The sequence below is a fragment of the Dromiciops gliroides genome, chromosome X (genome assembly GCF_019393635.1).
Source record: "Dromiciops gliroides isolate mDroGli1 chromosome X, mDroGli1.pri, whole genome shotgun sequence".
NCBI classification, from domain to species: domain Eukaryota; kingdom Metazoa; phylum Chordata; class Mammalia; order Microbiotheria; family Microbiotheriidae; genus Dromiciops; species Dromiciops gliroides.
The window spans coordinates 31,883,848-31,908,760 of record NC_057867.1 but is presented as its reverse complement, the minus strand read 5'-3'; the positions used below and the strand labels follow the sequence as shown (position 1 = coordinate 31,908,760).

Genomic DNA, 24,913 nt, shown 5'->3' with positions numbered 1-24,913 from the left:
TGAAACACGTCAATCTTTCTACCCCTTCTGGTTGTCCAGCCTCTGCACTTAAACTTATCAGAGGTTCCACTCCCCAGTACACCCCGGGGAGAGGGGCATACACAGTGTCTTCCACTGCACTGTTTGGGGAGGAGTTTTCAAGCCTAGCCCCCCATTTTACAGATGGGTGGGGAGGGGGGGTCTCCCAAAATAGTCACCTTTTCCTTTTTTTTTTTTGGTGAGGCAGTTGGGGTTAAGTGACTTGCCCAAGGTCACACAGCTAGTAAGTGTCAAGTATCTGAGGCCGGATTCGAACCCAGGTCCTCCTGACTCCAGGGCCAGTGCTGTATCCACTGCGCCACCTAGCTGCCCCACCTTTTCCAATGTACAAACTGGAAGAAACCAACAACAGAAAGTTGGCCTGTAGGCTGTGAGCCAGGAAAAAAAATTGGGCTGGATGTCAAAGACCACCATGAAGAGCAGAAGACATGCCCTACAGCCTCCAGTAGGTTTTAATTCTAGTCTGGGTGGCACCAGGAATTAAGGATGAGGGAAAAGGTCCCCAGGTACGCTACCAAGGTGAAACCAGAGAGGGAAGGGAGGGAGTAGTGAGGGGTCACTGCCAAGCGGACTCTTCATAAAAGAGCAGGTTCCTCCAAAGAAGAAAAGGGGAGAAAAGCCTTCAAGCAGGAGGAATGAGGAATAAAGCTTTTCTCGTCTCTACTGGGAGAACTGCCACGCCATGTCATGCCACGCTGTACCTTCCCCTCTTTGGCGTAGGTCCTGTCTGTGGTACCACTATTCTCCTGCTCATCCATGCTTCAAATCTCAGTCACCCTAGAGTCCTCCTTTCTTCCAATCCAGTCAGATGGTGAGTTCCACTGGTTCTGGAGTCCTTCCCGAATTTATCTTCTTCATTCCCATGAATAAGGACCCTAGCTCAGCGCCCCCCCCCCCCCCATTCTCATCTAAACTACTGCAATAGCCCATTCCAACTCTGCACCCGCTTCTTCTGAAGCCTCACTCTGCTCAGGCATGTCTTCTACCTACAACACCACCCTCCCAAATGAATCCCTACTGGTTGAGACTCAAGGCTTAGTTAAACTTCTGTCTCTTCAGAAAAACATAACCCCTGTACCTTTCTCTCCTTCATGCACTTACATTTTAATTCATACAAGGGTCATACTAGTTATATCCTAAGAACATAATTCCTACTAAGACTACATAGGGGTCACTCCTATTAAATTTTAAATTCCTTCAGGGTTAAGGACTGCATAGGCCCTGTCAAGCATAGGCCCTTGCATATCAAATTACAAACGGAAAGGTTTACAGTAGATCAGTGGTTCTTAACCCAAGGTCCATGAACTTCAATATAATTCATTTCCTTTTTAATCCTACGTATTTTATTTTATGTATTTCAAAACATTCTAAGAAGGGTCCCTAGGCTTCACCAACCTGCCAAAGGGGTCTGTGACCCAAGAAGTTAGGAGGCCCTGGACTAGATGGAGGCCCTTCTAGCTCTCTTGTGCTTCTGAGGGCTTATGTCCAACTGGGGCAGGGGAGTGCAGCTTCCTTTCTTAGGTAAGGCTGGTTCCCTGTTCCTCAGGAGGTCCTAACTCACTTGGAGCAAGATGGCCCAATGTGATGGTTATCTAAGCCAACCTGTCTCTGAGACGATACTCACACCAAACTGGCCTTTGCCAAAAGCCTCCGGTGAGGGGAGGGGAGGGACCCACCAGCCCCCAGAGGCATCCATCACTCGGGAACAGCTTGAATGAACCTGAAGCTATCACCCCCTGCTCCAAGCTCTGCCCTCTGAAGTCAAACAGTGGTAATTCCTCTTCCATGACAACCAGCAGCACTATGTATTTAAAGGGCTCTTGCATCCCTTAAGTCTACTCTTCTTCTTTTTTTTTTGTGAGGCAATTGGGGTTAAGTGACTTGCCCAGGGTCACACAGCTAGTAAGTGTTAAGTGTCTGAGTCCAGATTTGAACTCAGGTCCTCCTGAATCCAGGGCCGGTGCTTTATCTACTGCGCCACCTAGCTGCCAAGTCTACTCTTCTTCATCTCCTATTCCTTTAGACAGGTTGGTGAAACCTAGGGACCCTTTCTCAGGGCCATGGTATAAAATACATAGGGTTACAAAGGAAAATAAACAGACTGAAATACAGTTTGGAAAATGTATTTGAAAATCTAGAGCCCCTGGGTTAAGAACCCCTAATCCTAGTCTAAGACCTTAATTTTGTTTTTTGTTTTTTTTTTTTTAGTGAGGCAATTGGGGTTAAGTGACTTGCCCAGCGTCACATAGCTAGTAAGTTGGCAAGTGTCTGAGGCCGGATTTGAACTCAGGTCCTCCTGACTCCAGGGCCAGTGATCTATCCACTGTGCCATCTAGCTGCCCCAAGACCTTAATTTTTAAAATTTTTTTTTTGGTGGGGCAAGGAGGGTTAAGTGACTTGCCCAGGGTCACACAGCTAGTAAGTGTCAAGTGTCTGAGGTCACATTTGAACTCAGATCCTCCTGAATTGGGCCCGTGCTTTATCCACTGTGCAACCTAGCTGCCCTAAGCCCTTCATTTTGTAAGAAACATTCTATTCCATATGGCCCTAAAAAACTCCAACAACCTCCCCAGTTCCCTTCCCCATACTTTTGGCTAAGCTCACCCTGAGAGCTTTAGTTTATACTCTCAACTCCATTCTCGCAGGACTAGGCCCCACTGTGGTATTCCTTCCTCACTTGCCTGTCCTTGCTGCCATCTTCTGTACATCCCTTTTTAAAATCTACATTGGATGATTTCCCTGTGCATCCAAATCAGTCTCTTCAGAGAGATCGCTTTCCTTCATGTAAAAAAACATTCTTTCTTGAGAGCTCCCCACCCCTCCTGGCCCACTTTCTTAATGGAATTTTAGGCCACAGGATCCTCCCTGTCTTTTCTTTGACACATTTGCAATCTGCTCTCCCCAAACCTAGGGTCTGTGCCTAGCTTTCTTCTATCTCCTGCAAAAATTGAAGATTTTTTTTTCTCACCAAAGCTCCCCTCATTTCCACTCAAGCACCCAGTTTCTCCTTGTTTGGAGGAGAAAACACTTGACTTTCTAACCTTCACTATCCAGGCAAAACTTGTTGCCAGAGTGCCACCTACTGGACAGCAGAGGAGTTCACCTGGCCCAGACAGGGGACTTTGCCCATGGCCTTCAATCACTTACCCCTCAGGCCCACACTTCTGACCATCCTTTAGCAGGCCTCCTTAAGAAGGGACCACATTATAATTTGCATTTTAACAGTAATTTATATACTTCTTATGTTCTGAATAGATTGTCAGCTACTTGGCATCCTCAGGTACCTAGCACAGCATTATATAGAGAAAAGGGGCTTACTAAAGGTGTGACTTTTTAAAAATTTTTTTAATGCTTAGAGTCCATTCAGGTTGCAGATCTGCATTTGAGCACTAGGAAAGCCATTTGAGGGTGGCAACAAGGAAGTGGGCAGACTGTCTATCCCTAGAGATTAGAGGAAGTAACTTGGGACTATGATTCTTATTCTAGGATCCTAAGAACTAGGGAATATACAGGGTGGGCCAAAAGTTATGATGTTTTCATAACTTTTTTTTGAAAATTATTTTTTATTTTTCACCATTTATGAGATTTGATTTTTCACATGTAATGTAAATTCATTTCCTATATATACTGTATATGATGCGATGGTATGGTAAATTAAAAACAAAAAATAAAGAAGTTATTAAATATTGAAACCCCTTCATGACTTTTGGGCTACCCTGTCCTAGTAGAAAGGCTGAATTCCAAAAACTTAGGAGAAATGATGGGATCCAAAGCTACTGGGTATACTTGGCACCTTGTAGGGAAACCTGAAGCCAAACCTGATTGTATCCAGCAGAATTTAAGTTCCTAGACTAGGTACCACCTTTGTATTTTTTTATCTCCAGAGAGAAACTCCCAAAGGCAACGAATGACATAAAAACCTCAGCTGTCTAGCTCTAACTGATCCTACTATACACATCCAGGCCTACTCCAAAGGACCAAACCCAGCCCAGGAAAGGATATACCAAAGACTGGGCCACAGATTCACTTTCTTTTTTTTTCTTTTTGGGGAGGCAATTGGGGTTAAGTGACTTTCCCAGAGTCACACAGCTGGTAAGTGTTAAGTGTCTGAGGCCGGATTTGAACTCAGGTACTCCTGACTCCAGGGCTGGTGCTCTTTCCACTGCGCCACCTAGCCGCCCCCACAGATTCACTTTCAAAGAAATCAAAAACTTTAGTATTAAGCAAGCCCAAGGGTACAGCACAAGGAAGTCCCCAAGAAAGTAAATCCTCTCAATTTAACAAAAACTGCTGGGGAAATTGCAAATCAGTCTAATAGAAATTTGGTATAAACCACGATTTTACACCATATACCACCAGCAACTACAATTGGATACCTGAGATAAATATGTATTTTTTAAAGCCCATAAAAATTTAGAAGAGCAGATGCTATCTGCCTTTCAGAGTTATGAGTAGCTGATGTGGTCTTCAAACAAGGGATAAAGGAAATTATAAAAGATAAAACAGATCATTTTTATTACATAAAACTGAAAAGCTGGGGCAGCCAGGTGGCGCAGTGGATACAGCACCAACCCTGGAGTCAGGAGGACCTGAGTTCAAATCTGGCCTCAGACACTTGACACTTACTAGCTGTGTGACCCTGGGCAAGTCACTTAACCCCAACTGCTTCACCCCCCCCCCAAAACACAACCCCAAAACTGAAAAGCTTCCAAACAAATAAAATTAATGTATCTAGGCTAAGAAGGAAGTGGGAGAATGGGAAATATAATCATTGTGTAAAATTTCTCAGATAAAGATAATGGTAATTCCTCACATAAGGTATCCATAAGATCAAAAATCACTCCCCCAATAAGTAAGTGGGCCAAAGGATATGAACAAAGCGTTCTCAAAATAACTGCCAACTACGTACTTCAACACAACCCTGAGATTTCACCTCACATATAGTAAATTGGTAAAGATGACAAAAGATGGCAATAGTTAATGCTGGAGAGATGTAGAAAAATAGGCATACCAATACATCATTGGTGGAATTGTGGATCAGGATGGTCAATTTGGAAAGCAATTTGCAACTATGCAAGTGAAGTGATAGAGTATATCTATATTCTTTGACCCAGGGACTCTCCTATTAGGCTTATACTCCAAAAAGAAGGTCACTGCTAAGAAGAAAGGTCCCATATACACCAAAACATTTATAACAGCAAAGAACTGGAGAAAAAGTAGAAATCCATTATTTGAGGAAACAGCTGAACAAACTGTGGTACATGAATGTAATGGAATATTACTGTTGTAAGAAACGTGAATACGATGAATACAGAGAAGCACAGAAGGACACATGAAAAACTGAGGCACAGTGAAGCATTCAGAGCCAAGAAAACAACATACACGATGACTATATCAAAGTAAATGGAAAGAACTACCACAAAACAATCAAAAATGAATGCTGCAAAAAAAAAAAAGTGAATGCTGCAAAATTACAAAGAAGAGATATGAAAAGATATCCCCTACCTCTTCTTCCTCTGAAGAAGCAGAATGCCCACCTGCATATATTTTTAGATTTTTTTTGATGTATTGACCTGTCTTGCTGGTTTTATTTTTCTTCTTCACTCACTCACTTTTTTTTCCATTAAAAAATATTATGTTATATAAGATAGAGAAGAGCAGGGATACTGGGAGAAATCCTGGTTACATAAAAAACAAAATAAAAATAGCAGTAAAAATCTATTTTATTAAAAAAATATTTCATTCTTCAAAAGTGGATCAAAGGATATGAAAAAAGTGTTTGCAGAAGAATTGCAAGCTATTAACAACCACATGAAATAATGCTCCAAATCACTAATAAGACCCTGCAAATTGGCATGGATGACAAAAAATGGCAAAAATCAATGTTGGAGGGGATGTGGAAAAATAGGCACACCAATACACTGCAGGTGGAACTGTGAATCAATACAACCATTTTGGAAAGCAATTTGGAACCATGCAAATAAAATGATAAAGTTTGTTCATACCTTTTCACCTAGAGACTCCACTACTACATTTATATACCAAGAAGGTCATTGATAAGCCCTTTCCCCACCCCTGTTAAAAAAAAGACCTATATACACCAACATATTTACAGCAGCACTTTTTGAGACAGCAAAGGGAAAATAAAGCTGATGTTCATCAACTGGGGAATGGATAACCAAACTGTTACAGAAATGTTAATTTTTTTTTTTTTTTTGGTGAGGCAATTGGGGTTAAGTGACTTGCCCAGGGTCACACAGCTAGTGAGTGTTAAGTGTCTGAGGCCGGATTTGAACTCAGGTCCTCCTGACTCCAGGGCCGGTGCTCTATCCACTGCGCCACCTAACTGCCCCTACAGAAATGTTAATGGAATATTACTATGATGAATATGATGACACAGAGGACCATGAAAAGATTTACAAGAACTTATACAAAGTGAAGTAAGCAGAACAAGGTAAACAATATTAATTATTACATCAAAGTAAATAGAACCACAAAAGAATTGAAGATGAATGTTGCAAAAAGATCTTGGCCCCAATGAAGAGATATGATACCTCTGCCTGCTCTTTTCCTGAGGGGAGAGGGAGGGTACGCTAGTGCTAGGTTTACCATTTAAAGGTTTGGAACATTACATACGCCAGATTTTTTTCAATGTATTGATCAGTTTTTTTCCCCTTTAAACTTGTTATATCTCACAGTTCCACCAACAATGTATTAGTGTGCCTGTCTTTCCATACCCCACAACAACACTGATTATTCCCATCTTTTATTATCTTTGTCAGTTTGTGAAGTGTGAGGTAAAACCTTAGGGTTGTTTTAATTTGCATTTCTCTAATTCTTAATGATTTGGTGAATTCTTTCATATGGCTATTAATACTTTGCAATTCTTCTTAGAACTGTCTGTTCATACTCTTTGATCACTTAATTACTGGCTTTTGGTTGATAAATTTCTGTCAGTCTATATATCTTGGATGCCAAACCCTTATCAGAGGTATTTGATGGGTGTAACTAAGGGGGAGAGATGGGGGAGGGGGGAGAGAGGAAGAGAAATCTAAGTGATGTAAAAACAAAAGATATTAATAGCCACGCCCCTTTTAAAGAAAATACAACGAGGTACCATGCACAAATATGGCTAGGTGAAGGATTTAAGCAAAGGATAGAGGCAGTCATAGATAATAAAATGGCTAGTATCCATTACATAAAAATGAAAACTTTTCTGCACAAAGAAAACCAATGAAGGTAGAAAAGAAGCAGCTAACTGGGAAAAATCTTTGCAAGAAATCTTTCTGTTAAAGGTCTGCTATCCAAGATAGAGGGAATTGAGATATTAAAAGCAAGAGTCATTCTCAGTGGATAAGTGGTCAAAGGTCATAAATACGCAATTCTCCAAGGGAAGAGATCCAAGTTATCAACAATCATATAAAAAAAAAAAGCTTCAAAGCTCCAATAAGAGAAGTACAGGGTGTTCCAACATCTTAGTGCAGTTTTAAGTGAAAAAAGCTTAAAGCTTTTCATCTTTTGTCTTCTTTGGCACTCTTGGATGTGAAGTAAAGAGCTGTTTTAATTTATGCCAAGTATTACAAAAGTCAGTACAGTTTTAAGCTAAGAAAGAAACTACGCTGACATTTCTAATACCCTATATAAATTCAAACAACTTTTTACTTCACATCTAAGAGTCCCAAAGAAGACAAAAGATGAAAATGGTAAAAAGTTGGAGGGGATACAGGAAGACATTGATATGCTGTTGGTAAAACTGTGAATTGGTCTAACAATTCTGGGACACAAAGTGAAATTATACTCCAAAAGTCATCCCATACCCTTTGACACAGCAATAGTATTACTAGGAATATTCCCCTAGGACGGCAAAGACAGAGGGAAAGGTCCTGCATACACAAAAATATTTAGAGCAGCACTTTGGGTAGTAGCAAAGAATTGGTAAATGGCTAAACAAATTGTGGTCTGAATGTAAGAAAAATATTATGCCCTAAGAAATGAATATGAACAATTCAGAGAAATTTGGGAAGACTCTAATGAACTAATGCAGAGTGGAATAGGCAAAGGAAGATCAATTATTTAAAGGGGAAAAAAATGCAAAGACTTCCCAACCCTGATCAATGCAGAGGCCAATGATGACTTCCCAAAATTGATGGCGTCCCTCATACCTCTCCACAGAAGACAGAATGAGGCCTATGTGTTCAGGCCTAGCCAATGTATTGATTTGTTAGATTATACTTATCTGTTACAAGATAAGAGGTGGAGGGGGAGGGACACATAAATAGAACATTTTTTAGGAGAATGTATTATGTGGCTAGGAGAACTACCTGCTCCCCAAGAGAGGAACTGACATGGTTAACCTCAACCCGGGAAATGTATTCCTTTAAGAGATGATATTGCACAAAACAAAGCAAAAAAAAGAGATTATATTTCTTGCTCAGAAAAGGGTGCCACTAAGAAATATAACAGGTGAGGCTATGGATACGATCAGCTAGTGTAAGCAAAGAAAAGTAGACCTATACTAACAAAATTTCCCCTTCCCCTCCCAGAGAGCCATTCCATGTAACAAATATTCTTAAAGAAAGAGGAGAATAAGCAGCAAGACAGGCCAATGCAAAAAAAGTCTACAAATATCTGCAGTGTTCTCCACAGGTGTGTCTTCGATCTCTCTTCTTTGGGCACACGCTTGTTCTTTCTAATTTTGATTATTCAGTCGTAGTTGTTCTTTCCATTTATTTTGTTGTAGTCATTGTGGATGTCGTTTTCTTGACTCTGAGCACTTCACTGTGCATCAGTTTTTCATTCAAGTCTGTGCTTCTCTGTATTCATCATTTCTTACAACACAGTAACATTTCATTACATTCATGTAATGAATAAATAAACTGTGGTTTGTTCAGCCGTTTCCTCAAATAAAGGGTATCTACTTTTTCTCCAATTCTTTCCTGCTATAAATGTTTTGGTGTATATGGGACTTTTCTTCTTAGCAATGACCGTACGGGGGCAGCTAGGTGGCGCAGTGGATAAAGCACTGGCCCTGGATTCAGGAGTACCTGAGTTCAAATCCAGCCTCAGACACTTGACACTTACTAGCTGTGTGACCTTGGGCAAGTCACTTAACCCCCATTGTCCCGCAAAAACAAACAAACAAAAAACAAAAAAGAAAAGAAAGAAAAAGCAATGACCGTACAAACCTAGTAGTAGAGTCATTGGGTCAAAGAATATATTCTTTATCACTTCATTTTCATAGTTGCAAATTGCTTTCCACATTGGCCATCCTGATCTACAATTCTACCAATGATGTACTGGTATGCCTATTTTTCTACATCCTCTCCAGCATTAACTATTGCCATCTTTTGTCATGTTTACCAATTTGCTGTGTATGAGGTGAAACCTCAGGGTTGTGTTGATGTGCATTTCTCTTATTAGTGATTTGGTGCATTCTTTCAGATGATTAACAGTTTCCAGTTCTTCTTTTGAGAACATTTTGCTCATATCCTTTGACCCCTTATCTATGGGGGAATGGCTTTTTGCCCCATGCCTTCTTATATTCATGTGGATAGACAAAGTTACCAGAAATTCCAAGGAAAGAAGAGTCCATGAAGTTTTTCTCCCACAGGGCAATGAGGGTTAAGTGACTTGCCCAGGGTCACACAGCTGTTAAGTGTCAAGTATCTGAGGCTGGATTGGAACTCAGGTCCTCCTGAATCCAGGGCCGGTGCTTTATCCACTGTGCCACCCAGCTGCCACGATCCATGCAGTTTTGAAAACAAACAAGGAATTAGCCAGAAAACAACCAAACCTCTGATTAGACCTTTAAAGGTTTATACTAGTGAATACAGAGCATAGGAAGACTTATACAAACTGATACAAAGTGAAGTAAGCAGAACCAGGAAAGAAATACATACACTGAATACAATGTAAATGGGAAGAACAATATAAAAATCAAAAAGCTTAATGCTGGGAAATTAAACTGACCAAATTTGGCCCTAGAGAAAAGACAAAAGGTACCTACACCCTCTTCTTTGGGGTTCTTTGCACAGGTAGGGGAAGGAATATGGAGCATTGTACATAATAACAAATTTTTCCTGTGTTGTTTAATTTTGCCAAACCGGCTTTCCCCTCTTTTCCATACAATAAGAAGGGTCAGTCATTCGCCACTGTCAATAAAAGTAGGAGACTTGGCAATTGGATGATTCTAGGCAGATAGCACAGACAGACATCTCTTAACAAAAATCTGGATTCAATAGTCATTGATACACTACACCCTCTTCCAGAAAATCTGGCAATTAGTGATTACAAATCCTCTAGCAGACAAACTTGCATAGCACTGGGGAGTATCAAATGGACAGTTAGATTTCAAAAGCTGGGGGAAAGGTTTACAAAGGTCTAGCCAGTATTTACTGTGATTGGGGAGTGGGGTGGGGTTAGGGGAAGGAGGCAAAAGGCAGCTAGGTGGCTTAGTATAGTGCTGAAACTGGAATCAGGAAGACATGGATTCAAATCTGGCCTCAGGCACTTAATAGCTGTGTGATCCTGGACAAATCACTTAACCCTGTTTGCCTTAATCCACTGAAAAAGGAGAAGGCAAACTACTTCATTATCTTTGCCAAGAAAACCCCATGGACAGTATTGGCATGCTATGGGTCCATGGGGTCATAAAGAGTCGGACAAAAATGAACACCTGAACAACAATGGAGGTAAAAATTCTGAGAAAGGAGCCCCACTGGTGAAACTGTAGCACTGAAGCCCTAAGAAAAAAACTTGTAAAGACATGCGATCTGACAAGATCCCAAGAGAACCTTGAATCTAAGGCACAGTAAGACCTTAGAGCAGGGGTAAGTAAAAGTGTAGGGAAGCTAGAAGTAACCTAGCAGGTATTCTAGTCAAGTTTATTAGGCAAGAACTTTTTTTTTTTTTTTTTGCTGGGCAACTAGGGTTAAGTGACTTGCCCAGGGTCACACAGCTAGTAAGTGCCAAGTGTCTGAGGCCGGATTTGAACTCAGGTCCTCCTGAATCCAGGGCCAGTGCTTTATCCACTGCGCCACCTAGCTGCCCCAGGCAAGAACTTTTAAACTGAGAAACTAAAGTGCCAAGCGAAGGGATGAAAGAATGGTAAAAGAAAGCATCAGCAACTACTGACTGATTTATAGGCCAACCTAACCCAGATTATAAATGAACCTCAGTGAGAATCTGGGAAATGTGGATGGGGGAAGACTGAGTCCCATTTCAGAATCCTGTAACTATTGGAATGACGCCACCTGCCGGAGACTTACTATAGAAAAGCTCTGCCATGAGGTGAAGGTCTCTGAAGGCCAGACCATGCATCTTTTCTTTGGTGTCAGGGAGGAAGAAGGGGGAGCCTGGCACTCTGACTCATGCTCTTTCCTGTGGACTCTGGCGGAGAGCAGAGCTAGGAATGCTCTCTCCCTTTAATAGATAGGAATCTAGGCCTTTTCTTTTCTCTCTCTCTTTTTTTTTTTGGTGAGGCAATTGGGGTTAAGTAACTTGCCCAGGGTCACACAGCTAGTAAGTGTTGAGTGTCTGAGGCCGGATTTGAACGCAGGCACTCCTGACTCCAGGGCTGGTGCTCTATCCACTGCGACACCTAGCTGACCCTTTTCTTCTCTCTTTACCAAATTCTTATTCTCCTTAATAAATGCTTAAAAGTCTAACTTTTGCTAAAGCTTATAATTTATAATTTATTGGCGATCACTCATTAGATATTTTGGACAATATAGCTAGAATTTTAGCCCTTAACAATCCAGATATATCAGCAACCCTTCAGCACTTTTGAGGGGAGGAGGAAGGGAAGTCTTGTTTTTGTTTTTTTTTGCAGGGCAATGGGGGTTAAGTGACTTGCCCAGGGTCACACAGCTAGTAAGTGCCAAGTGTCTGAGGCCGGATTTGAACTCAGGTCCTCCTGAATCCAGGGCCGGTGCTTTATCCACTGCGCCACCTGGCTGCCCCACGGAAAGGGAAATCTTTAGGAGAAAAGAAAGCAAAATGAGAAGACTGGAAATCAAGCACTGGGTGGAGACTTGATGGCAATTCATACTTAGAAACATAAATATTTGTCTTTTAAGGTCTGAGGAATAGAAAATCTGTTCAAGCTTTGTTAAAGCCATCTATATCACCAAAGGGAAGCCAGTAATCTGAGCAGCAGGTCTAGCTAAATTGGGAAAGGCTCCGACTAGAGGAGGTTGTCCACAACTCATGAAGACTGTGTACTATGGCACAGAAGGACTGAAATCTGTCAACAGAAGTAATGCCCACCCCAATGTAGCCAAGGAAAACCAGGGCCTGGTTACCCCCCAAGACGGATATGGAAGACCACACCCCTGGTCAGGATGCCTCCATTTTGAGCAAATGCTGTCACATACAGAGAGGTTATTAAGACCCTAGAAGTGGGAATAACTTCCCCCCTTGAAAGCACTTGGCCATCAGCAATTCTGTTTCCCAAGCCAGGTAGAACATTAAGCTTCTATGTGTATTAGAGGAAGGGAAAACAAACAAACAAAATCTATCCCATAGCCGCTAAGAGTTCTTGGCAGCTTCATCAAGAGACAACGGCACTATTTTTAGCCCAGTTAGGGAAACACATCTGGGCCATTTATGGATTATTCTCTAGAGTAGTCAGAGAGCAGGCATGACTCTGAAATCTAGTTTGCATTGAGTGAAGGTCCACAGTAGAAGTGGAACAATCACCTACCTGGGCAAAAAAAGTGAAGCAAGTCTAAAGCAGGTAATCCCAAAGAGAAAGGCACTGGGCTTCCTGAATGCAGCTGATCACCCTCCTTAGTTTATTGCCCGTAGCACGACATCTGCCCCACTGATTTTTTTCTTGGCCATGATAAGCCTAACTTAGACCCAAGTGCTTACAAAGTGCTGCTGACTTAAAATCCAGTTTACTGGGAGCTGAAAATCCCCAGTTACTCTTCGAGGTTCTCAGTAGACCTTTGACTCCAACCATGCTTTGTAGTCCTATAGCTTCTTAGCAGAAAAGTCATGCTGGGGATGAACGAGCTGGGAACTAGACAACAGCAATACTTTGCAATATACTGTCAGGCCTCTTGATAAATTAAAACCACTGGTGGGATCCCTGCTGCCTAATATTTATAAACTCACCTAACACTAGAGAGGTGACAGAAGAGGATCACATGGCAGGGGGTGGGAGACAGGTCAATTCTGGAAACTCCCAACAGTTGTGCTTAATTTGGGTTCCAAGGAGAACCCTAGTATAATTAAATGGATGGTGTCTGGACATTTGGAAAAAATATATTGCCGAGCCAACATAATTTAGGAAGGTCAAACCAACTTTCATTTCCTTTTTCAACAGTATTAGTAGACTGATGACCTAAAGTCTTGAAATACTCTTGAAGAAGGACAAAGCATATTTTGGCCAAGATAGATGACAAAACCTCACACCGGATCTTTGGGGCCAAGACGGAAAAGTGGCTGCGATGGTCAGAAAAGAGCTGAGGGCAGAAGCTAGGTGGTACAGTGAATACAGCACCAGCCCTGGAGTCAGGAGGATCTGAGTTCAAATCCAGCCTCAGACACTTAACATTTACTAGCTGTGTGACCCTGGCCAAGTCACCTAAAGAGCTGAGCTGAAGCCTGAAGGATGACCATGGGCCCAGAGATGGGACAAGGCCATCCTGGGCACAGAGCGTCTTATTAAGCAAACACAGCAATGGGGAAGGGTATAATGCATTTTGGGGAAAGAGTCTAATTTGACTAGAGCTTGTAGCATCCAAGGGGAAGAGTCAAACACTAAAAAAGGTTGGAACTAGGTTTTGAAGGCTTTTTAATAGCACGTGATCTGCACTTACCCAGTGGGAACAGGAAACAAATCAACCTGGAGTCCATGAATTTCTTTTTAAATATTTTGATAATTATTTCAATATAGTTGATTTCTTTTGTTTTTAAAAAAGACCAAAGAAAAGTGTGGGTTAAATGACCATACAATTCAGTTGATCTGTCAACACAATCAGTCTCTTGTGGCACCCCAGAGGGCCCTGGGCTCAACGTCAACACAACGGAGACGATATGCTTATTCAATTTACATCCAGCAAATCTGGACAGCTACTTTCCCGCTGACATCGCCGTAAGCTCGTTTTCATTAGAAGTGTTAATGCAGAGGCGAAATGACCACCTGTCATGATGCTGCCGAGGATTCCCCTGTGGAGTAGGTCACACTAGAGGATCTCAAGGCTCCAGGATTTTATACATAGTGCCAAATGAGTGGCAAATAGTGCTAAATGAGTGGTATGATGAGTGCAACAGAAGCCAGAGTGGCTGGGCAAGGGGAGGGGAGAGAAATAGCTGCAGGGTTGGCCGTCTGTACTGGAGCCAAAGCAGCCTTAGTTCTGACTTTGCACTCCCACCTCCCCACCCCACCCACCGCCAAAGCCAGAGCCTCACATTTCTTCCACTGCCCATACGATGTGCTAAAAAGAACACTAGGGGCAGCTAGGTGGCACAGTGGATAGAGCACCGGCCCTGGAGTCAGGAGAACCTGAGTTCAAATCCAGCCTCAGACACTTGACACTTACTAGCTGTGTGACCCTGGGCAAGTCACTTAACCCCAATTGCCTCACCAAAAAAAAAAAAAAAAAACACTGAATTTGGATTTAGATCCAAAAGCCTGAGGTGGAGGTGACATGGAGCCTATAAATAGCAAAGCCAGGATTTGAACAAATCACTTACCCAGTTTCTCCATCTGTAAAATGGAGACAATTTTCAGGGCTTACTCCACACTCTAAGGAAAGCATTATATAAGTGTAATCTATTATTTGAAACTAACTGGGACAAAGACCACATATTCTACATCAGGGCACCCCCTAGGATCGATAAAACCACTTCTTGCCCAGGTGACTGGAAGCACTCGACTTCCCCTCACTTCCAGCTACATCTTATCCAAAGCCTCCTAGAGAAATGACTTGGCTCCTCCCTTTGCGGGGGTTAAGATTATGGGATTATTAGGGCAAGATTTGGAACTCCTAGGCTCTCCGGCTCTATCCTAGTGGTACTAAGTTTTTAGACTTCTTTGAGCTTCATTATTTCAAAACATAAGGAAGAAATGAAGAAAAGGGAGAAAAATCCTTCTTTGATGCTTGGAATTCTGGGATGATAGGTATGGGCCAAAGAATTACCATTATCATATACAACCCTACTGATTCAACCAGTGAAGACCTTGATAAGCTGGGTTCTGACTACGGCTTTTGTTCATACCTCAGCAGGTCCATGCATTGTCTAAGAAGAGCCCACTACCAATGAGTTCCTACTTTCAAGTACTTCCAAATTGCAGGGATGGGGAAAAGGCCCTTCAAGATCACCCAGTCTCTTTGGAGTAATTGAAATGGTTACCAGAGAGCTTCTGCAGTCATGGCCAGCTCACGACCTCATAGTGAGCTATTTTGAAATGAGTTTCAAAAAAATTTTTAAGCAACTGTTAGGAAGTTCCAAACTGAAATCCATCTCCCCAGGACTTCAACTTACTCCATCCTAGCTTTGACTTCAGAAAAATAACCTAGCTTTCGATAGCACATCATTTGGACCCCACGCCCCTAAAAAAGTTTTCATTAGTCCCATTTACAAATTTTACAAATTAAGATCTTGGCCATGCTTACAGAGTTGGCCAAGTTATCAGAGGCAAGATTAGAACCTAAGTCTTAAGTCCAGAGCTCTACTTAACAGGACAGCTCTGCAAATGTTTGTGAACAGTTATATCCCATTAGATTATAAGCTCCTTGAAGGCAGGGAATGTCTTCCATCTCCTTTTGTATCCCCAACACTTAGCACGGTACCCCAGCACATACTAGACATTTAATAAATGCTGCTTTATGTAGTATCTTGTTACTATCAACTCCTTCACATTTGCTAAGTTATACACATCTATGTGGAAATATACCAATAGCCCTTTTGTACCACCCCTTACGTGCTGCTTTGCAGGTGCCCCCTCTATCACTGTATTTCAGTTGTAGGTCTCAGGAACACAAAAGTTCATTATCTGTCATCTTGTCCAAAGACCAAGCTCACTTTGTTCCCCATGAACAATGACCCAGATGTGTGTGCCATTCCTGAACTCAGTTATGGTCTTCTGTGAATTACTGGGCATTCTATTGTAGTCAGTGTCTCCATAACAACTCGGTTTATCATTTAAACTAAAAAAATCAAAGGGAGGGAATAAAAGAATGCAGATACGAATATTCTTGATCAAATCAGCAAGTCCCCAGCTAAAGAAGTGTGCCCAGGCCATGTGAAATACATTCTGCTCCTAGACAAAAGGTTATCATTCTCTTACCTTAAACCATGGTTTTGAATAATAAATCCTACTGATAGCATCGAAATATGTAGTCATTTGTTTTCCCTATCATCCTCTCCCTCACAAAGCCACTCCTTTCAAAAGAAATAAGATGAAAGCCTCACTTCTGCCTGTGTCTCCCCCCTCCCCCAATCCCTAAAGCCCTTTGGGTTCCTGCCCAGAACTTCTTCATTCCTGGAGATCCTTTCAGATTTCTTTTGGTCATATTACTTATTCCCACATACATCAGTAGAAACAGGGAGTAGGCCAGCAAGTGGGGTCAATCTCTGCAGGCTCTCTGCCACATCCTGGGTACATTTACCAAGATGAGAGTCTGATTTCCTACTGACTATCTCAGGCCCACAGTTACCTGAGTACTGCCGCCTTGCAGGGGAGTCACAGGGAGAATTCTTCTCACTAGTGTCACTGACGGGATTCCTCCCACTTGAGAGTGCCTGTGAAGCCTCTCCCTTATTCCGAGGAGTGCTGAAAGGGTCCTGATCTAAGCTCTATGGGAAAAGCCTCCCTAGTTCCAGGAACTGATTTCTTCCCCTCCGCTTGTACCACATTCTTCTACTCCATGACCCCTGGCTTTGGTTTCAGTTCACCCCTTTCTCCCTCCGCCCCACACCTTCTTGCTAGACAATTTCTTCATCCCATGTACTCAGCCAACTAGCATTTCAAGTGCTTACTACGTGGCAGGCACTGGAGATTCAAAGAGAGAAACAAAACATCAAGTACCTTATGTTCTATTGGGGAGAAGGGAGGACAACATATAAACAGAAAACTATCCAAACATTCAAGGAAAAAAACCAATGGTTTGGGGAGAGAATATAGGACATGAAAGGAGAAGTCAGGGATCCGATAAGTCAGAGGTGAAAAGGAAGTTGATGCGGGGTGAGTGATGGAATGTCACATATGGGAAAAAGAGCAAATTTGGGCCAATTTGGCTAGAACATAGAGGACATGAAAGAATAGTTCAAAAGAAGCCTGGCATGACAGGCCAGAGGCCCAATAATGCAGGCTTTTACATGCCCAGCAGAGGGTTTGCATGTTTCCCTAAAGGCAATGGGCACCAGAGCTGCTTCCGAAGTATCCCTTTGGCAGCTGTGTGGAGAAGGCTTTAATAAGGGAAAAGACCAGAGGCCCAACAAACTCACAATCCCTGCTAATCACTGAAAGAGTTCCCTTGGTTCCCATACTTCCTTGAATCTTTATATTAGGGGTTAGTATTTTCTAGTGCCATCTAGAGTCCTTAGGAAATCACCCTGAAAACTCCCCACAGCAAATGACTTACCTCGACATTGACTGCTCACTATAGACTCTGAGGCCTCAGCCTCTGCTACTTAAGCTGGGCTGAACTACTACTCTCTTCTGCTCTTTTGTGCCAACCGGCCCAGATACAGCCCACCAGTCCCAAAGAAATATCGCCAGCCGGACTAAGAATCAGTCACCTCTTAAAAGTCGCACTCATTTGTTGCTGGATCTCAGACCGAACCTTCTTAGTAGCAGAGCCAAGTGGCCAGCATGCCAGAGGTATGGACATGATGTGGTATTCCAAGGCCTCAGCACTCTTCCCATGGGATGGGGGTACAGTATCTAACTTGGGCAGGGAACACTTCTATCGCCTCTCTTCTTCCCACTTCCCAAACCAATCCCACACAGCTCTAGTCATTCTACTCAGGCCACCCCAACACGGATGTTGACATAGCTGCTCTCAACTCTCAGGGACACTTATTTGGATGTTTCTATTCATATTCCAGGCAGGAATGACCTCTATTCCTTCCTGCGGTCAGATTAGACTCAGTACATTTGGAGCAGCACTAGAACCTTACAGCTGGGTCCTTGAGAGGAACAAGGGCTCACACTCAGAACTAGAAGGGACTCTGAACATCACCTAGTCCAAGTCCCGAGTCCTTCACTCTTTGGGAGACACAGAGCCCATTCTTGTCTAAGCACCAGGACCTGATCTGGCCTCCTGAGGGACTGGACTGACACCCCAGAAACAGTTTTGGTTTAAAGACAGGAAACCAAGTCTCCTGGCTTCTGACCCCTTCTCCCCCCGCCCTCAATAGACTCTGGTGACCTAAGAGAGAGGAATCCTGTCACACAAGCTGCTGCAGGCCTCCCTCTGTGCCCCCGCCCTCCTAAGTACTGGAGACTCACAAAGACAGCAGCAGAGAGAAGCCAGCGATGTGGAGGTTTCTCTGGGCTCGGAACAACTTCATGTGGAAGTGCTCCATGGCTCCAGGGTTATTCTGTAGGTTCACTTTCTCTGTCACGTCATCGTACTTCCTGATCTCCCGCACGGCATCTGTTGGGGAGCACGAGAGGAAACACAGGAAGGGGCTCAACCACACCCCAGTGAGTAGAGGCTGCAGTGTTAGGCCATGACGTTGCTTTGCTGGTCCCAGTTCACTCTAGTTCCACTGTCTTCTCGTCAAAACTCATCTTGGTGAGCCTCTCTTTGATACAGATCTTCCGGAAAGCCAGCCCAGAACCCCAGCCCCTCAAATCCCCCTACTGAAAGAGCTGGAAAATCTGACATTCCCAAAGAGTGCGGAACTCCCTCTCCACCCAAGGACAGTGAGCCTATTCCATCAGAAACATCTTAACTGTGGATGAGGACTGATCTGAGGATGAGGACTGGGCTGAAAAAGCCCAGCCTTAAACTAAGACAGTCATGTTTTTAGAACTTCATCTCTGGGGGAGAGGCAGTGGGTTGGTCATGAGAGAGGACAGGATGATATCTACCGAAGGATAAAGGAGGACCTCACTAGAGCGCCACTTTAATAATTAGAGTCATCTGGTTCCAAAGGCCCCATGATGAAAACCACTATCTTACCTTCTGAGGGAAAACTGATGACCTCTAGGTGCAGACTGAAGCAGGCTTTTTCTTCCACTTTTATTTTTTCTTGCCTTTTTTTTTGGGGGGGGGGGGGCTGGGCAATGAGGGTTAAGTGACTTGCCCAGGGTCACACAGCTAGTGGCAATTGTCTGAGGTTGGATTTGAACTCAATTCCTCCTGAATCCAGAGCCAGTGCTCCATCCACTGCACCACCACCTGTCCCTCTTTTTTTTTTTTTTTTAACAATATGGCTAATATGGAAATGCTCTAATGACTTCACATGTAAAACAGATATATTACTTTCCTTCTCAATGGGTAAGGGAGGGGTGGGAAGGATAGAGAATTTGGAACCCCAAATTTTAAAAGGTGAATGTTACAAATAATTGAAAACACTGTTTTGAAATGGAGGTCACCTCTCAAAAACATGTTGTTTTTAAAAAAAAAAAGTCAATCAAAAACATTGTAGGGGCAGCTAGGTGGTGCAGTGGATAGAGCATCAGCCCTGGAGTCAGGAGGACTTGAGTTCAAACCTGGCCTCAGACACTTGACACTTACTAGCCGTGTGACCCTGGGCAAGTCACTTAACCCCAACTGCCTCACAAAAACAACAACAACAACAACAAAAAAAAACCCTCACATTGTAATCCTGTTCATCAAATCACAAAAAATTCTGCTCCTCCAGAGGACCTTTGGCAATCAATCCAAATTCACCTACTTTTCACTTGTGTAGTTTTGATTCATGTTGCTATGTTGCAGAATGTAGACAATATTCATTTTTTCATTTGGTCTAGACCTTTCTTAGAGAAGAGCTGAATGACTAACTTAAGCTCTGCCTATGTGTCAAAGGCAGGCCTTAAACCCAAGTCTTCTGCAGCCCAACACCAGCCCTCTACCCTGATGCCTTTCAACTGCCCAAATCTCTTCGTATTAAGTTGTAAGCTGACAGTAGAGCCATGCCTAACAAACCCAGCAGGGCCTGGCACAGGACCAGGCATCCAGGAGCACTACTTTAGGAAGGCAGAGAGAGACCTTCCACGGGGCATCTAGAGTGTTTAACTGGCCCTCATCACACAGTTCCCGTACTTGGATAGCCTCATCTCAACCTCCAGAGTGATTTTGTAGAAACCTTAGTTACAGGATGAAAGCCCCAAAATGAAGTCTAATAGTCCAAGGATTCTATGAGTCATCCTCTACCAGATGGCCTTACTTCTCTAATCTTTCCCTCCACTACTTTCCTTTTGCCTAAGGGGTCTAATTAAATCTGCTGATAAGAATCAAAAAGGTGGAAGGAAAACCCAAAGTAACTTGTTAATAAAGGGCACCCCCATCCACCTCGCTCTCTTCACACCCAGCCTTTGGTCGACTTCATAGGTAAAGGGAAGGGCTTTCATCCAGTAGTCCCTGTTGAGTCCCAGAGTGGACTTGTCTCTCATCGATTTTTAGATATATGCTAATAGTTGTATTTTGTTGTTTTTGAGTTGTTTCAGTTGTGTCTGACTCTTCTCGACCCCATTTGGGGTTTTCTTAGCAAAGACACTAGAGTGGTTTGCCATTGCCTTCTCCAGCTCACGTTCATGTTCATGCACATGCACTCTCTTGCTTTTCCTGCATGACCAAAAATAGCTCACAATTCAACTGTCATTACTGACAAATGGCAGGGGGGCGAACACAAGAAAGAAACAAGAAGGCTGAGTAAACTATCTGTCATTATCCAGTCAAAATGGGACCATAGAAGTAGGGTTGGGAATCAATAATCCCAGAGCTGCCAAGCCCCCAACAACCCCCAGAAGGGCGATTGTGTCCTCTGCCAACTCACTGCCCTAACCAAAATATGTGTAGTCAAGAAAGTAGGAGCACACGTGGCCTCTGGATGGAGATGGAACACTGAATTGAGTAAAGAGTTCCTAAAGCCACCCCACCCTCCCCTCAAAAAAAAAATCCTGGTCTCAAAATAGCCCCAAGGACAACACAGAGATACTCTTTTGCCACCACCTGGTTCAAAGCTTTGGTAGTGAGAGCACTCTGCTTAAAAAGCAGCTACCTTCCAGAATTTTTCTATGGGAAAGTGTCATATATAGCCATGGGTATGGTATACAAGCTGCTGGCATTGCATATGTTTGAACACTGATGGGTCACACCCATCTTGCTAAGAAGCAACCTTGCCTGGACACATCCCCTTGAGTCTTGTGAATTAATCTGCCAAGCCCCAGGAACACAAGTTAGGAGCATAATATTGTTTCAGGATGGAGTTCTTCCCTGCTTGGGCTAACAGGAAAACATGAGACCAGTTAAAGAAGCCATTAAAGCTCTTTTGGAACAGCGGCATTTTCTTCACCCCAGGGTGGGGTGTGATTTGCCCCAAATCCCAAAGTGGGTTAAGAGATCTAGGTTCTAGTCCCAGTTGCAACACCAATTTCCAAGTCCAACATTTTTTAATCCATTGCTTTTCTTTTCTTTTCTTTTTTTGCTTGTTTGTTTTTTTGCAGGGCAATGAGGGTTAAATGACTTGCCCAGGGTCACACAGCTAGTGTCAAGTGTCTAAGGTCGGACTTGAACTCAGGTCCTCCTGAATCCAGGGCCAGTGCTTTAACCACTGCGCCACCCAGCTGCCCCATCCATTGCTTTTCTTGATTCTTTGTTAGGAAATTCACCTTTTTTGCCTTTCTCCTGCCACAGGCTCTTCAAGGATAAAAAAAAAGAAATGGGACTTTATTTATTTTTGCAACTGTTATGGACCTAGCTGGTTTGATCCACTGTCCCTAAAAGTCTATACTGGTTACTATGAGAAGCTTGCCCAAGCCTGAGGTCCAGATCTGTTGGTATTAATGAGAAGGCAAGGCATCCTGGGGACCATCCCAAGCATATGTGGATCGATGGTATCATCCTGTTTATGAAGGGTATCAGAGGACAGATGCCTAGGATGTATACAGAGTCTGGTGGAAGAAATGGAATTAGGAGCGATTCCTATTTGGGGGACTGCCCACAACCACATCTCTGGTACTCACCAATGAGAAGCAGCACCAGGATCACAATGAGAACCACAAAGAAGGTGTTGCCATAGCTCACCACCAGCTGCACCAGGCGAGACTTAAAGATCTTCTGCCATCTGAGGAGAAAGAAACAGAAGCTGGAGGTACTCAAAGTATGCTGGGGTACCTCCCTTTCAGTCCCAGTTAGTCTAAAAGAAAGTTAGCTTTACCTTATTATCCCACCCTTAACACAGAGCTACTTTCTCAACTTTCCAGTTTGGGGAGTCTGTGCACTTGGACAGACGATTGCTTAATTCCAATGGACTGACGATTCTAGAGAGAAGCATTAGGTAAGAGATACAACTAAGGAGAATCAACTTAGAAACCTTGGATGTTGGTTGCATAAGGACCCCCAACCTCCCACATTCACCTCCATCCCAGACAAATTACACTAGTAACCTGGCTGAACAGCAGACACCCAAAGGTGAAAGGGAAATGGGGGAGAGGAAGAGAAATTGGTAGGTTTCGTGTGGGTAAAGTGCTTTATATAAAATGCTATGGGGGCAGCTAGGTGGCGCAGTGGATAAAGCACCAGCCCTGGATTCAGGAGGATCTGAGTTCAAATCTGGCCTCAGACACTTGACACTTACTAGCTGTGTGACCCTGGGCAAGTCACTTAACCCTCACTGCCCCTCAAAAACAAACAAACAAAAATATTATTGGCAGTTCAAGCCCCATGCAGATGGCTCTGCCTCCATTTATGAAGAATGGCAACACTCATACCCAGGAAAGCTCAGTCATTCCACTAGGGAAATCAGCTACCCCCTTCCCAACAAGCTCTACTTGCATCAGCTTGGCCTGACTCGTGGGGTCCTATGGATTAGCCATCAAACTTATAACACACAGGTCACTGGGCTCAGAATTGCATAACTCAGGACACCACGAACCCTGAAGTTGATCACTTGATAAGCTGTACCTTTTGGGAGAAATGAAAGGAATGCAGAGTAGCAGCACAGCAAAGACCTCTGCATAGAGGAAAGTAGCAACTGCAGTCCACTGGAGACTCATCCTTAGTCACTAGCTGGTTTTGACCTGGAGGCAGAATAAACCAACCTTTTAAAAATCTGGAAAGACTTGAGAAAACACAGGCAGTAAGAAGGGAGGGTTGATCAATCAGCTACAAACTCTGGAAGAGACTGTGCTCATCCATACCTCATCAAGCCTCCTCCTCAGCTTTCAAAACCATATTACCTTTCTTCAATAGGAATTCAAACAAGCAAGGGAATCGAGCCACGTTAACAAGACTGGAGGAACCTCTCAACAACTTCCAAAGGACCAGGGGACCTCCTGGTTCTTGTAAATAAGTTAATTTACCACGTGACCTACCGAAACCTTGAGAGTAGGGCTTAAAAAGGCCCAAACACATGAACTGCCAGTCATTCACAGGACTACGATGGAGTGCCTTAAACCAGGCACCCAAATAGAATCTTGAAATGCCAGAAGTCAAAACTAGTCGACTTCCAGCGAGAAAAGCACTAAAGAGAATGTGTTTGATTCCCAGAACAGGCACCTGGGTGACTAAGTCATTTAACCCCTCTGGTTTAGTCTTTTTTTTTTTTCGTCCGTATAATACAATGACACATGAATAATGATGGTAACAGCAGCTTACGTTGACGTAGTGACTTAAAGTTTAGAACCGATGCGTGGTCTAGATGACCTGGGCCCCTGCAGGGAAGAATCTGGAAGGGGCTGGCTCTCCCATATAGGTCTGAATAAGGTCCCCTTCTCTCCCAACAAGTAACCCTACTCCACCCCTCCACTGGAACCTGATCGGGGCTCCGTGACTATGCAGAAGAAACCCTTTGCTCACGCCCTCCCCAAACGCACCTCCAGACCGTTCTTCCCAGGTACCTTGAGCCAGATCTGGTAAGCTGGCCATGCCAGGCCGGGGACCCGGGCCCGCTAGGGTTCTGCTCTGTTGGCAGCAGCCACTCCCACCGCGTGCGCGGCCTCGCCCGCCTCCCCCTCCCCGTACCCTTCCCCCTCCCCCCACCAGCTCAGGGGCGCCGGCCCTCTCCACGCCCTGACACCAGGGACGGCCCCAGTCCCCCTCTTCCCTGGTCTTCAGCTCCACGCCCGGAGGCCTGGCCTCGCAGGCAGCAGCCCCCCTCGCCTTGGGCGAGCAGCCTCGCGGGGGGCCTTTCCCCCGGCTCATAGTGCCCCCGGCCGCCCCCGGGGACGGGGTGGGCCCGGCCGCGCCTTACCTGCTCGCCTCTTGCACCACAGCCGCAAGATTTGACTGCTCGAACTCAAAACTCTCACGTCTAAATCCCACCCCTCAGCCTTGTGTGCACAGGCCGGAAATAGGAAGTCGGATGGTCAGGCCCCGCCTTCTCTCCGCCCTCCCACCAATCACCGCACCGCTCCTTACCTACTGCTGGCGCGACCTCAGAGGGCAGGCAGGAAAGCGTGAGTCCGAGAGTGCGCGTACCCAGGAAAGAGACCAGAGGGCGCTCTCTACCGGTGACGGCTACCCCCGGGGGCGGGGCCAGCCGGAGGAATGACCTCTCTAGCCAGCTTAGTCCTCCAAGTCCTCTATGGTTTTCGGAGGCAGGGCTGGGAGTAGCTAGAGGCGTGAGGTGGGCGGGGTCGCTGTAGCCCGCGGCGGGCCGAAGCAGCTGCAGCTCCTCCTCCTCCTCTTCTCCTCCTCCTTCCCCCCCCCCCATCTCGCTCGCCCCCGGGGAGGGGTGGGTGGGG

The 24,913-nt window shown here is 44.1% G+C and overlaps 1 protein-coding gene across 1 annotated transcript in view; it reads right to left on the bottom strand.

The window, feature by feature from the left end:
- The window catches only part of BCAP31 (B cell receptor associated protein 31), a 33,951-nt gene extending 9,387 nt beyond the window's left edge, over positions 1–24,564 (bottom strand). Inside the window, exons 1-4 of the mRNA XM_043974287.1 lie at positions 24,421–24,564; positions 23,133–23,248; positions 22,193–22,293; positions 18,506–18,653 (exon numbers count right to left, since the gene is read on the bottom strand). Coding sequence (XP_043830222.1) covers positions 18,506–18,653; positions 22,193–22,293; positions 23,133–23,224 — 341 coding nt within the window. The 5' untranslated portion in view covers positions 23,225–23,248; positions 24,421–24,564. The remainder of the gene's footprint in view (positions 1–18,505; positions 18,654–22,192; positions 22,294–23,132; positions 23,249–24,420) is intronic.
- Positions 24,565–24,913: the final 349 nt, after the last annotated feature.